This window comes from Macaca thibetana, chromosome 2 (genome assembly GCF_024542745.1).
Source record: "Macaca thibetana thibetana isolate TM-01 chromosome 2, ASM2454274v1, whole genome shotgun sequence".
Classification (NCBI taxonomy): domain Eukaryota; kingdom Metazoa; phylum Chordata; class Mammalia; order Primates; family Cercopithecidae; genus Macaca; species Macaca thibetana.
The window spans coordinates 101210829-101222912 of NC_065579.1; the positions used below are offsets into that span (position 1 = coordinate 101210829).

Sequence of the window (12084 nt, forward strand, 5' to 3'; positions counted from 1 at the left end):
TAGGCTCAGGGTGGGATATGGCCTGGACAGAGGTGGGCAGGGTTGTGAGAAGGTGGTGACCTATTGGGATATTAAGTGTCTCAGTGATGCCCCCATGGAGCTGTGGGCCTGGATCTAGAGTTGGGGCAGCAGCTCCAGGAGGGGAGGCACCCCTAGGGAGCTCCCTGCCTTTATTTTCCCATAGCCTGGGTGCTCTTATTAAAACAAACTGGATTTTATTCCTCCTCCCATCGTATCCCTTGATGTCAACCTGGCACCCTCAAGATGAAATCCTACTCCTCCCACAGCCTTTCTCTCCACTTGTCCTGCTGCCCAGCCTCGCTTCTCTCCTCTCATTCCCAGACTGCTACCACTGACCCCACCTCAGGGTCTTAGCCCATGCTGTGCCCTCTCCCCTCCAACTGCATTCTCAGGTCTCCCCTCAAAAGCCCCATCCCCAAGGAGGCCTCCCACCCATCCAACCGGAATCAAGCCCCAGCCCTACTCTTCTTCCTCCCTCAGGCATGTGACCCAGGGCTGGTCCCTTCTGCCCTCTGAGTTTCAGTCCCTGGCCTGGCATCCTGTCCAGCTTTGCTGGCGCAGGGCCAGGTGGGCCTCCTACGTATTAGGCTGTGAAAGCCCCTAGAAGTCCCAGGCAAAGGCATGGGCGTGGGGGAGGTGGCATCAGTACAGAAGATACAGCAGAGTCCCCAGAGCACAGCATGGGAAGCACCAACCGTCACAGGGGCAGAGGGAGCAAGAGATTTGCATCTGAGAAACTAAGCCCTGGTCATCACGGGGAAGAGGAAGGATGTGCTCATGCTGGGGCCCTCACTTTGGCGCTTGAGGATCTAGGAAGCTGGCTAGACTCTCAGGGCTGGGCTGTGTCCCCCTTAAGTCCCCCAGAGAAGGGTTGTGTCCCTTTCAGACCCTCTACTATACAGCCATAACTCCTTAGATGCCCCCAGGGCAAAGCCCAGTCTTATCACTCAGACTGGGTCTTTTACTTGGCCCAGTTCCTTCTCCCCTCCACCCCAGGGCACCCACCTCTTGTGCAGCCCCCTGGGTCCATAGCCCTGCAACCTTGGTGACATTACCCTGCCCACAACCCCCTACCCAGAGAGCCTACAGAATGCAGACCACTTGCCTCCCATACTGCTGTTGCGTCTCATCCACCTCTTCTGCGCCGTCCTCGCTGGAGGAAAGGTAGGCTGGGAGGTGAGCCTGTGGACTAGAGAGCGGCTCTTTCAGCATCTATCTGCTGGGTGAGCCCCTTGCCCACTGCCCATCTCTGTCCACACCTGCAGGAGAATGGGCAGATGGCTGTAAGTGACGGCTCTGTGAAAGGCCTGCTGAGTGTGGTGCGGGGCTGGAGCCATGGGCCAGCCCCAGACCCCCACCTAGTACCACTGGCTCTAGAGGCACTGGTGGGTGCAGTCCATGTCTTGCATGCCAGCCGCACACCTCCTCGTGGCCCAGAGCTTCGTGCCCTGCTTGAGAGCTACTTCCATGTCCTTAATGCCGACTGGCCAGCTGGTCTGAGCTCAGGCCCCGAAGAGGCCCTTGTCACCCTCCGGGTCAGCATGCTCGGTGGGTATGGGCTCCCAGGCTCTTGGGGAAGGGGCATCATGAGGGAAAAGCCTAAGTGATGATGGAAGGGCTGGATGGGGCAGCATACGAAGGAAGGCTTAAGGCTGCCTAGAGGGGTCTGAGCAGGGCTTGACCCTTGACACTTCTACAGATGCCATCCCCATGATGCTGGCATGTGAAGACCGGCCAGTGCTGCAAGCCACCTTCCTCAGCAACAATTGCTTTGAACACCTCACTCGGCTCATTCAGAACAGCAAGGTGGGTAGGCCCCAGCCTGGGGGTGAGGATCTGGAAGCCAGAGGTTAGGGGAGACATGCATAGGTGCCAGGCTGCTGCTGAGCAAACATGGGCTGGACAGAGTCAGTTGTTTGCAGCTGGTAGGATGGCCTGCAGTTCAGTGGGAGGGTCTGGGGCATGGACAAGGGCCCGTCCCTTGGGGCCTCTATAGGACTGGGCTTGAGGCTCAGGACAGCTCTGTGCCCCACGGAAGCGGGGCTTGTTATGGAAGGAAGGGAGCTGCTCTGGCGCCTTGTTTCCCTTTCCCTGGCCCCAAGTACAGGGGCTAGAGGAGCACACCACTGCTTTCAGATGCAGTGTCTGCTCCCACCCACTCATCCCCCCGATTGCCCATCTGAGCAGGGCACAGGGGGCTCAGCACCCTACTGTTCCCTAGTGCCAGGCAGGGTACCTGGCAGCTGCTCCTGGTCCTGCTCTAACCCCACCCTCTCCCATCTTCCTCCTCTCTCTTCTTTGCCTCCTCCACCCTGTGCCTCCCCCTTGCCCACAGCTGTACCTGCAGGCCCGGGCGCCCCCTGAGGGGGACAGTGACCTGGCTACCCGGTTACTGACTGAGCCCAATGTCCAAAAGGTACCATCCTGGGGCTGACCAGCTCAGACACCCCTGGGACTTCCTCTTTAAGCTTTTCCTGCACTATAGCTGGGGGAATGAGCGGATGTGTGTAAGGCCTGGTGTGGTCTAGCAATGGGTGTGGATCCTCCATGCTGTCTTGCCTGCCTTCCAAGTCCCCATCCTAGGGAACAGGACAGAAGGTGGTCTATCCCCTGCCTGGTGTTTGATTGGGTGTTGGGGTCTGCCTGTGCCAAGTGGGATGGAACCTTCGAAACTCAACTACCTACCTCATTTCTCAGAAGGGGAGACAGAAGCCCAGACACTCAAGGGTTTGGCTGTAGTCACAGAGAAGGGGGTCTCCCTCATGGTGCCATTTCTTTCTGTAGATTCTTGCACCCACCCTCAGCAGGTCACTGGGTGCCCCCAGCCAGCCCCTGATGATGCGCTCCCTGACTCACCTTGCATGTGGGCTGTAGGCAGCTGCAGGGTGTCAGCTGGCGGCTTCACAGCGGGCACCATTTCTGGGGGCTCAACCTGTGGACCCCAACCTCCATAGCCCCTACCCTGGCTCTGTCTTCATGAGGTAACCCTATGTGTTCACTGCACATGGTCATTTTCTGAGAGCTGGCACGTCTATTCATCTGCAAAGCAGGCAGGGCAAAGTGACTTCCCTCTGTTTTTACAGATGAGGACACTGAGGACTGGAGGGGGAAGACTGATGCCTGAGGTCACTTGGGGAGTCAGGCAAAGTTGGGACCAAAGGCCCCATGGAGCCAAATGTGACCTGGTCTCTGCTAAGAAGCTCTCCAAGCCCTCCCAAACCCTGACCCCCTCAGGGTGGGGCAGGAGAGGCAGCAGCATGCCTCTGGCTGTCAGGTTCAGCCAGGCTGAGCCTCAGTGTCCCCACCTGGATCTAGGGGGAAGGGGCAAGGTGGGACTTAAAGGTCTCGAAGGTTCTTTTGGTTCTAACACCCTGTGATTGATTGTCCCTGAATCTCTGACCCCTGTCAATCACTGTGGGTGATGGGGCACTTGCTGGCCTGTCTGTACTCATGTGTCTAGCTTTAGGGAGACAGGTTGCGGGTGGGGCCCTAACTCCACCACAGAAAGGGGGACTGGACGGTGCAGTGAGGGTGTCCACCATTAATCTGTCCCAGTGAGGCCCTTCCCAGCCTTTGTTAGACTGGGTCTTTGGCCGGGCGCGGTGGCTCACGCCTGTAATCCCAGCACTTTGGGAGGCCGAGGCAGGCGGATCACAAGGTCAGGAGATCGAGACCATGGTGAAACCCCGTCTCTACTAAAAATACAAAAAATTAGCCGGGCACGGTTGTGGGCGCCTGTAGTCCCAGCTACTCGGGAGGCTGAGGCAGGAGAATGGCGTGAACCCGGGAGGCGGAGCTTGCAGTGAGCCGAGATCGCGCCACTGCACTCCAGCCTGGGCGACAGAGCGAGACTCCGTCTCAAAAAAAAAAAAAAAAAAAAAAAAAGACTGGGTCTTGCTGAGCTGCTCAGAGAGGGCCCTAGGTCATGATAGGGTCACAGCAGTTGGGGCAAGGAGTAGAAGGTCTGGTGCTCCAACAGAGTTGCTGATCTAGCACATGCCACATGCCTTGGGGTGCTTGGCTCTGCACCTTTTTTACTGCAGGGGGCTGCCAGCTGTGACACCCTGGCCCCTGCCTCTCCTGACGGCCCCTCCCAACCCCAAGGTCCTGGACCAAGACACAGACGCCATTGCAGTCCATGTAGTCAGAGTGCTGACCTGCATCATGAGTGACTCCCCCTCAGCCAAGGTGAGGCTGCTGCACTGCAGCTTTAGTCGGGGTGCGGGGTGGAGTTCAACTGACCATATCCCCAGAACAGGCCTGGTCGGTGGCTATAAGAATCCTGTTCCCTGGAGCAAAGCGAGCTGGGAGGTGACTGCCCTGCCCTAAAGCACACTGGGCAGGTGTGGTCGCCAGTCTGTCCTGGAGCTGCATCTCCTCTATCAGGGCTGGATGGGGAATGGACACTTGTAGACCCACCTCCATCTACAGCCTTCTGAGATGGACTCATGTCCCCCCCATCCCTCTGCAGCCCACTGCCCACCAGTACTGTCACCCAGAAGCAGAGCCACGCAAGGGAACCGCAAAATGTGATGCCCCTCCAGGGTTTCCAGGGGGCCTGAGTTTGCCCTGGGGCACATGTATATGTTCACTTCTTCCCCATACTACCTTACACAGGAGGTGTTTAAGGAGCGCATCGGCTACCCTCACCTGCAGGAGGTTCTGCAGAGCCATGGTCCCCCCACCCATCGGCTGTTGCAAGAGCTGCTCAACATGGTGAGGGAAGGGGCTTGGGACCAGGGTCCCAAAGGCAACCAGAACTGAGTCAGGGTTACCACAGATGGTGAGCTTTCCACCCTGGGGGGCCATGTTGACTGCGGCCAGTACATAGTGTGACCTGTAGCCTGGTCATGTCTATCAGTGTCACTGGAATGAGGATTCTGGCCCTGTAGGGGTCCTGGAAGCAACTGCATGTTAGCAAGCCCCAGGATTATCTTAGGAACATGCAGTTAGGGGTTAGGCCAACCCAGGCTGAAAACTAAGGTTGAGGGATTAACAGCACTGAAGGATTCTTAGTAGTAGTGATCGTCATCTGTGTCCCTCTGACTTTCCTGAGCCTCACACACAACCTGTGGGCAGGATGGGGTAGATCATGTTGCTGACTGCTGCTGTAGGCAAGTAAATGGAGCCAGAAAGTCCTACTGTTGACAGGGTGCCACAACTGACCAAGGACTGTTATTCTGTCCACCCACAGGCTGTGGAGGGTGACCACAGCTTGTGCCCACCTCCACCAATCCGCAATGAGCAGCCGATACTGGTGCTGGTGCAGTGGCTGCCGTCATTGCCCACCGCTGAGCTGCGGCTCTTCCTAGCACAACGCCTCAGGTGGCTCTGTGACAGCTGCCCTGCCAGCCGTGCCACCTGTGTGCAGGCAGGCCTGGTGGGCTGCCTGTTGGAGACACTCAGCACAGGGCTAGCCCTGGAGGCCCGCTGCCAAGAGCAACTGCTGGCACTGCTACAAGCACTGGGCCGTGTATCAATAAGGCCCATGGAGCTGCGTCACCTGCTGCGCCCTCCGCCAGGATTGGACTCGGGACCAGGTGGAGCTGAGGCTGGAAAGGCCCGACACGCAGGTGCTGTCATCCGTTCATTATCAGGCATGGCCAGGCACCAGGGCCCTGCACGCGCTCTACGCTACTTTGACCTCACGCCCAGCATGGCGGGCATCATGGTACCCCCTGTGCAGCGATGGCCAGGGCCTGGCTTCACCTTTCATGCCTGGCTCTGTCTGCACCCCATGGATATAGCACCTACCCCTGCCCCCACCCGACCACTCCAGCGAAAGCAGCTGTACAGGTGGGTGACTGCCAGGGGCCAGGGACCTCCTGCCAGGGTGAGCAGGAACAAGCAGACATAACTGGCTCGCCTGCCCCCAGCTTCTTCACCAGCAGCGGCTCAGGGTTTGAGGCCTTCTTCACGGCGGCCGGGACCCTGGTGGTGGCTGTGTGCACACGGAAGGAGTACTTGACCATGAGTTTGCCCGAAGTGTCCTTTGCCGACTCTGCCTGGGTGAGACCCCATCCTTCTCATGTGGCCCAGTAGAGAGAGGGGTGCTGAGTCCCAAGTATGGCCTAACATGAGGCTTCTGTTCTAGCACTGCGTGGCTATCGTCCATGTGCCTGGGCGCCGGCCCTTCAGCCAGAACCTGGTCCATGTCTACAAAGACGGCCATCTGGTCAAGACAGCACCCCTTCGCTGCCCCTCCCTCAGTGAGGTGTGCCAAGCAAGGTTTGGGGAGGCCTTGGATAGATGGGGGGACTTGGAACACAGTGGGCAGGGTGTGGCCTGGAGCCCTTGTGTCCCGTGCTGCCCCATAGGCCTTGGACTTTAGCCACTGGGGTCCATGCAGCCATGGGGGTCACTGTGAGGAACTGCATGTAGGCGGAGCCCCAGGTTCTGCTGTGACCTGACTGCTCCCCCAACCCCGGTCCCACAGCCTTTCTCCTCCTGCTGTATCGGCTCCGCTGGGCACCGCACAACGACCACCACCACGGGGCTGCCCATGCCACCAGTCCCCGCCACCCTGGCCTACACTCACCCCGCCCTCACCCGCTCCCAGTCAGTCCCAGCCTCCACGGGGCTTGGCTGGGGGTCCGGGCTGGTGGCCCCCCTGCAGGAGGGCAGCATCGACTCTACCCTCGCAGGCACCCAGGACACTCGGTGGGGCAGTCCCACATCCCTGGAGGGTGAGCTGGGGACTGTGGCCATCTTTCACGAAGCCCTGCAGGCAACGGCTCTGTGGACCCTGTGCACCCTGGGTATGCAGCATCCTTCATCTCTGCCCCAGCCCCAGGCCAGAAGCTAGGGGTCCAGGGGTGAGAAGGCATCTCTGGGGGTCTCTCCTCTGGTCAGACAGGCTCTGGATGGGGTTTGGCCAGAGGCCTAGCAAGGTCTGAAGCCCCCTGCCCACCTCCCAGGGCCCAATGAGACGGCACCCTTCAAGCCTGAGGGGGAGCTGCATGAGCTCAGCACCAGGCTGCTCCTCCATTACTCACCTCAGGTATTTGGGGGCCCCAGGGGAGTGGTTGGCTTGATTGTGCTACTTTCTGGCTCCCACACTGTGCCTGCCACCCCCTCCTCCCTCTGACCCTGGCTGCCTGCCCATTCCCCTGTCCCTAGGCTTGTAAGAACAACATTTGCCTGGACCTGTCCCCCAGTCATGGGCTCGATGGGCGCCTGACGGGCCACAGAGTGGAGACCTGGGATGTGAAGGTCTGTGAGCACGTGTGGGTGGTGTGTGCAGGAGGCATGAACATGGGGCACATGTGTGTTTGGAGTCAGGTGGGGAGCAGTGCTGTGCCTGGGGAGGATTTGGACAGTCCAGCTCGAGAGAGCAAAACTTCCCCTGTGGGTGGTCTGCTGGGGTGGAGCAGGGCAGGAAACTGACTGGAAGGCCCCCCTCACTGCCATCCTCCTTCCCCCAGGATGTGGTGAACTGCGTTGGGGGTATGGGTGCCCTGCTGCCCCTGCTGGAGCGAGTAGCTGCACAGCCCAAAGAGGCTGAGGCAAGTCCAGCTGAAACGCATGACCTCGTGGGTCCTGAACTGACCTCTGGCCACAAAACCCAGGGCCTGGTTCTCCCATTGGGTAAATCTTCAGGTAAGTGTTCCTGGTGCCTATGTTATGGGGCGGGAATCTTGGCATGGTAGGGGGGTGGAATGCCCAAGGTCTCCTGGCCACTGGCAGGCCCTTGATGCACCTCTGTCCCCTTCCTGGTGGCTGGCAGAGGAACGGATGGAGAGGAATGCAGTGGCTGCTTTTCTGCTGATGCTGCGGAACTTCCTTCAGGGTCACGTGGTGAACCAAGAGAGCCTGGTGCAGTGCCAGGGGCCTGCCATCATCGGGGCCCTCCTGCGAAAGGTAGGGCCTGGTAGGGCACGCATGGGGGATTAGGGATATGGTCAGCCTGTCTGACCGAGGGGACTGAGTGGGGAACCTGCTGCCCTGTCAGTCATGGAGAACCTCCTGGGAGAGTTGATACTTGAGTGGGCCCTGAAAGGCCGAGCAGGGTTGGATCTGGAAGATTTGGGGAAAGGCCCAGCACAGGTTGGGGTGGGGACCCGCACAGCAGGCAGGAGGCTTGCATGTCAGAGGCGGCAGGGAGCCCCCAAAGGGTTCTGAGCAGGTGGGTGGCCATGTCTGTGGCCGTCATGGCTGTGCAGGGAAGGGTGGCAGCTGAGAAGTTCAGACAGCAGGTGGGCAGAGCCTGAGCCCTCACTCCAGCTCCTGTCTCACCCCAGGTCCCCAGCTGGGCCATGGACATGAACGTGCTCATGTCTGCCCAGCTGCTGATGGAGCAAGTGGCGGCTGAGGGCAGCGGGCCCCTCCTGTACCTACTCTACCAGCATTTGCTCTTCAACTTTCACCTCTGGACCCTCAGTGACTTCGCCGTGCGCCTCGGTAGGTGTGAGGACCTGAGCAAGGGGCTGGCCATAGGGTGGCTGAGCACTGAGAAGTTAGAACCCTGCTCTGGGGGATCTGAGGGACTCACCTGATAGGAATCCAGAATGCCATGGGGTGGCTGAGGGGACTGTGACCCTGCCCTGGAAGTCTGACAGGCACATGGCTCTGGCCTGGAGGATCTGAAGGGCCCAGCTCAGCCTAGTGGCCTGAGCCTCCTGCTCATTCCTGCTCAGGCCACATCCAGTACATGTCCAGCATAGTTCGGGAGCACAAACAGAAGCTGCGGAAGAAGTACGGCGTCCAGTTTATCCTGGATGCTCTGCGCACCCACTACAGGTGAGGCCAGTGGGGCCAGATGGGCCATGGGGGGCTGACGCTGACACAGTGGCCTCTGGCCTTGGGGACTGGGCTATGCGCTTACCTGACTCACCTGCCCACCCTCCCTCCCCCTCTCTCCCCCTCTCTCCCCCTCTCTCCCCCTGTCTCCCCACCTTTCTCCGGACCTGGCTGGGTGTGCCTGCTGACCTGCCAGCCCGCAGCGGGAGCGCCCCCTGGCTGCTGACGACCTACGCACCGTGCAGACCTCCCTCCTGGGCCTGGCAAGGGAGTTCCTGGTGCGGAGCCTCTCAGCCGATGACGTGCAGGTCACGCAGATCATGCTGAACTTTTTGGCAGCCACAGGCGATGATGGCCAGGTAGGCTGGAGGCTGGGGAAGGGGAGGCTTGGGTGAGGGGGGCATGGGGGCCTGGCACAGTGTGAGACTCTGCATCCCCAGGTGGTGGGTGCGCTGGACCTGCTGCTAGCCCTGCTGCACGGTTCCCTGGCGCAGGAGTCCTTGGCTATCTTTCTGTTGGAGCCAGGGAACCTCGAAGTGCTGCTGGCCCTGCTAGTGCGGCCAGGGTCACTGCCCCTGCTGCCCGATCGAGTCTGCAAGGTACACCCAGCCCATCCCCTCCCCTGGCATCCCATTCACTGGGGCCCCTGCCTGGGGTTCAGGGAGGTACAGCAGGCCTTGGGCCAGCAGATGAAGCTGCCTTCAAGGGCCTCTTGAGCCACACACCTGCACGGTGACTTCCCCTCCTACAGTAACTCCTTCCACATGATGACAGTCCTCCGATGACCCCCACACAGATCCTGCGCAGACTGCAGCAGAACGAGCGGCTACCTGAGCGGAGCCGCCAGCGCCTCCGGCTGCGGGAGTGTGGTCTCCAGGGTCTGATTGCCTGCTTGCCTGAGGGGACTGTTTCCCCCCAGCTCTGCCAGGGCCTCTACAAGCTGTTCCTGGGGGCAGGTACAACCTGGTTACAGCCAAGTGGAGGGGGTGACATGTCAGAAAAACTGGGCAGGCAGGCAGGAAGAAGGAAGGTAGTGGCATAGGGGCCAGGGCTGGGCCCCACCCTTCCTAGTCGGGTCAGTCCCTCAGGTCCCCCCAACCCATCCCCCCAGATTGCCTGAACCTCTCAGATCTGCTGGCTGTGGTACAGCTGTCCCTCCAGGCTGACCTCAGCGTTCGCCTAGACATCTGTCGCCAGGTGAGCATGAGATGTAAAAGCTTTGGGGGAGGGGGAGGGTGGCTTCTACCCTCTGGCCTTCACCTTGCCTGTCTCATGAGGGGGTCTCTGGAGCCCTCCTCTGCAAAGGCCCCGGATGAGGGTCTGGGGCAGGCAGTTGGATGCGTCCTCACATGCTGTGCTCTTGCCTGCAGCTCTTCCACCTCATCTATGGACAGCCAGATATAGTGCGCCTTCTGGCCCGACAGGCTGGCTGGCAGGATGTGCTGACCCGGCTATATGTCCTGGAGGCTGCCACAGCTGGCAGTCCCCCTCCTTCTTCCCCAGAGTCACCCACCTCCCCCAAGCCAGCCCCACCCAAGCCACCCACTGAGTCACCTGCTGAGCCTTCAGATGTCTTCCTGCCCTCAGAGGCCCCCTGCCCTGACCCTGATGGCTTTTACCATGCTCTCTCCCCATTCTGCATGCCCTTTGACCTGGGCCTGGAACGGTCTAGTGTAGGATCAGGCAACACTGCTGGTGGTGGTGGCGGCAGCAGTGGTACTCTTACTCCAGCCAGCCAGCCTGGCACTCCTTCCCCACTGGATGGACCGAGGCCCTTTTCTGCTGCCCCTGGCCGCCACAGCTCCAGTCTCTCCAATGTGCTGGAGGACGGCAGCCTCCCAGAGCCCACCATTAGCGGGGATGATACCTCGAACACCAGCAACCCACAGGTGAGATGGGCCCACCCTCTGCCACTGCATGGTACCCAAGGGAGGACACTTCTGTTACACAGGGCTGGCAGTGTAGCCTCTCCAAAGGTGTGGCCCTGTCTGACCAGGGTTGCACTGCCAGTCAGGCCTGTGCTGTCCCATCATAGCTTTCATCTGTAGTTGTGTTCCCAGAGGGCTCCTGGAACAGGGCGAGTCATGACGAGCCAGAGTGGGTGACACCAGCCAGGCTCCAGAAGGGCCCTCAAGAGAGCCTGTAGGGCAGAGACCTCAGAGGGTCCAAGGGCAGCAAACGCCAATGGCCCTGCCCTGGGCTTCTGGGTTTGGGGATGGGCCTCTGCTCGTTCTATGTGAACTGCCTCATCTCTTCTTGGGAGTCTGGCAAGACCCCAGGATTCTGCCTGGAACTCAGGTAGTAGCTGAGACCCCTAAACTGTTCTTCCAGGCCCTTAGTGCCAGGCTCACTGTTAGCCAAATGCTCTGCCTCCTGGGTGGCTACCCCAGGAGGGATGCTGACTGGGGATGGATGGGCATCAGCCTAATTCCCTCTGCGGCCCACAACCCATGCCCACATCACCCACCTGTGCCCACAGCAAACCTCTGAGGAAGAGTTGTGCAATCTGCTCACCAACGTGCTGTTCTCGGTGACATGGCGTGGTGTGGAAGGCAGCGATGAGGCTGCCTGGCGGGAGCGTGGCCAGGTTTTCTCGGTGCTCACCCAGCTGGGGGCCTCAGCCACACTTGTGCGCCCACCAGACTGCATCAAGCGCAGGTGAGAGGGCAAGTCTGGAGCGGGAGGGGCTTCAGGGAGCCTCGGGGGAAGGAAAGAAGACAGTCAGGTAGACCCTTGAGTTCCCCACTCACCCGCCAGCCTCCTGGAGATGATGCTGGAGTCAGCCCTGACCGACATCAAGGAAGCCCCCGTGGGGGTCCTGGCCAGCCTCACCCAGCAGGTGCTTTGGCTGCTGCGTCTGCTGCAGGACTTCCTGTGTGCTGAAGGCCATGGTAACCAGGAACTGTGGAGTGAGAAGGTGCGGCCCCTCAGAGAGGCGTGAGCCACATGAACACTCAGGTTCACACAAGGCTGCAGGGATCTGGTCTGGGAGGTGGATGGGTACACGTGCGCAGTTGTGGGTACATCAGCATGAGTGCCTGTGAGCGTGGACTTGCCTGTGTGCACAAACCCTACCTGGCCCCCAGCGCAAACTTTACTTTGCTCTCTTTCCATGGACTCCTGGCCTCCCCTGGTGATGTCTGTTGGGAACCCGTTGTCTGTGGCAGCTCTTTGAAGGTGTATGCAGCCTACTTGATCGCCTGGGAGCCTGGCCCCACCTGGCCAACGGCACAGCTGATCTCCGTGAGATGGCACAGATTGGCCTGCGGCTTGTGCTTGGCTACATCCTGCTGGAAGACCCACAGGTGAGCACAGGGTGAGCAT

General features: G+C 60.0%; 1 protein-coding gene across 5 annotated transcripts in view; it reads left to right on the top strand.

Annotated features, from left to right (window-relative positions):
• Positions 1–12084, top strand: part of NBEAL2 (neurobeachin like 2) — a 29727-nt gene that overhangs the window by 9759 nt on the left and 7884 nt on the right. For 3 of the 5 annotated variants that reach the window (XM_050780535.1, XM_050780536.1, XM_050780540.1), the window contains exons 7-30: positions 1100–1185; positions 1287–1569; positions 1721–1827; positions 2357–2437; positions 4126–4209; positions 4639–4737; positions 5216–5817; positions 5898–6030; positions 6116–6235; positions 6458–6779; positions 6939–7021; positions 7141–7233; positions 7446–7620; positions 7748–7881; positions 8262–8421; positions 8658–8760; positions 8957–9119; positions 9201–9359; positions 9557–9716; positions 9872–9957; positions 10131–10649; positions 11240–11418; positions 11518–11677; positions 11928–12065. In XM_050780535.1, the coding sequence (XP_050636492.1) occupies positions 1100–1185; positions 1287–1569; positions 1721–1827; positions 2357–2437; positions 4126–4209; positions 4639–4737; positions 5216–5817; positions 5898–6030; positions 6116–6235; positions 6458–6779; positions 6939–7021; positions 7141–7233; positions 7446–7620; positions 7748–7881; positions 8262–8421; positions 8658–8760; positions 8957–9119; positions 9201–9359; positions 9557–9716; positions 9872–9957; positions 10131–10649; positions 11240–11418; positions 11518–11677; positions 11928–12065 (4229 nt within the window). The remainder of the gene's footprint in view (positions 1–1099; positions 1186–1286; positions 1570–1720; positions 1828–2356; positions 2438–4125; positions 4210–4638; positions 4738–5215; positions 5818–5897; positions 6031–6115; positions 6236–6457; positions 6780–6938; positions 7022–7140; positions 7234–7445; positions 7621–7747; positions 7882–8261; positions 8422–8657; positions 8761–8956; positions 9120–9200; positions 9360–9556; positions 9717–9871; positions 9958–10130; positions 10650–11239; positions 11419–11517; positions 11678–11927; positions 12066–12084) is intronic. The other 2 variants (XM_050780538.1, XM_050780539.1) reach the window with 1 other exon arrangement.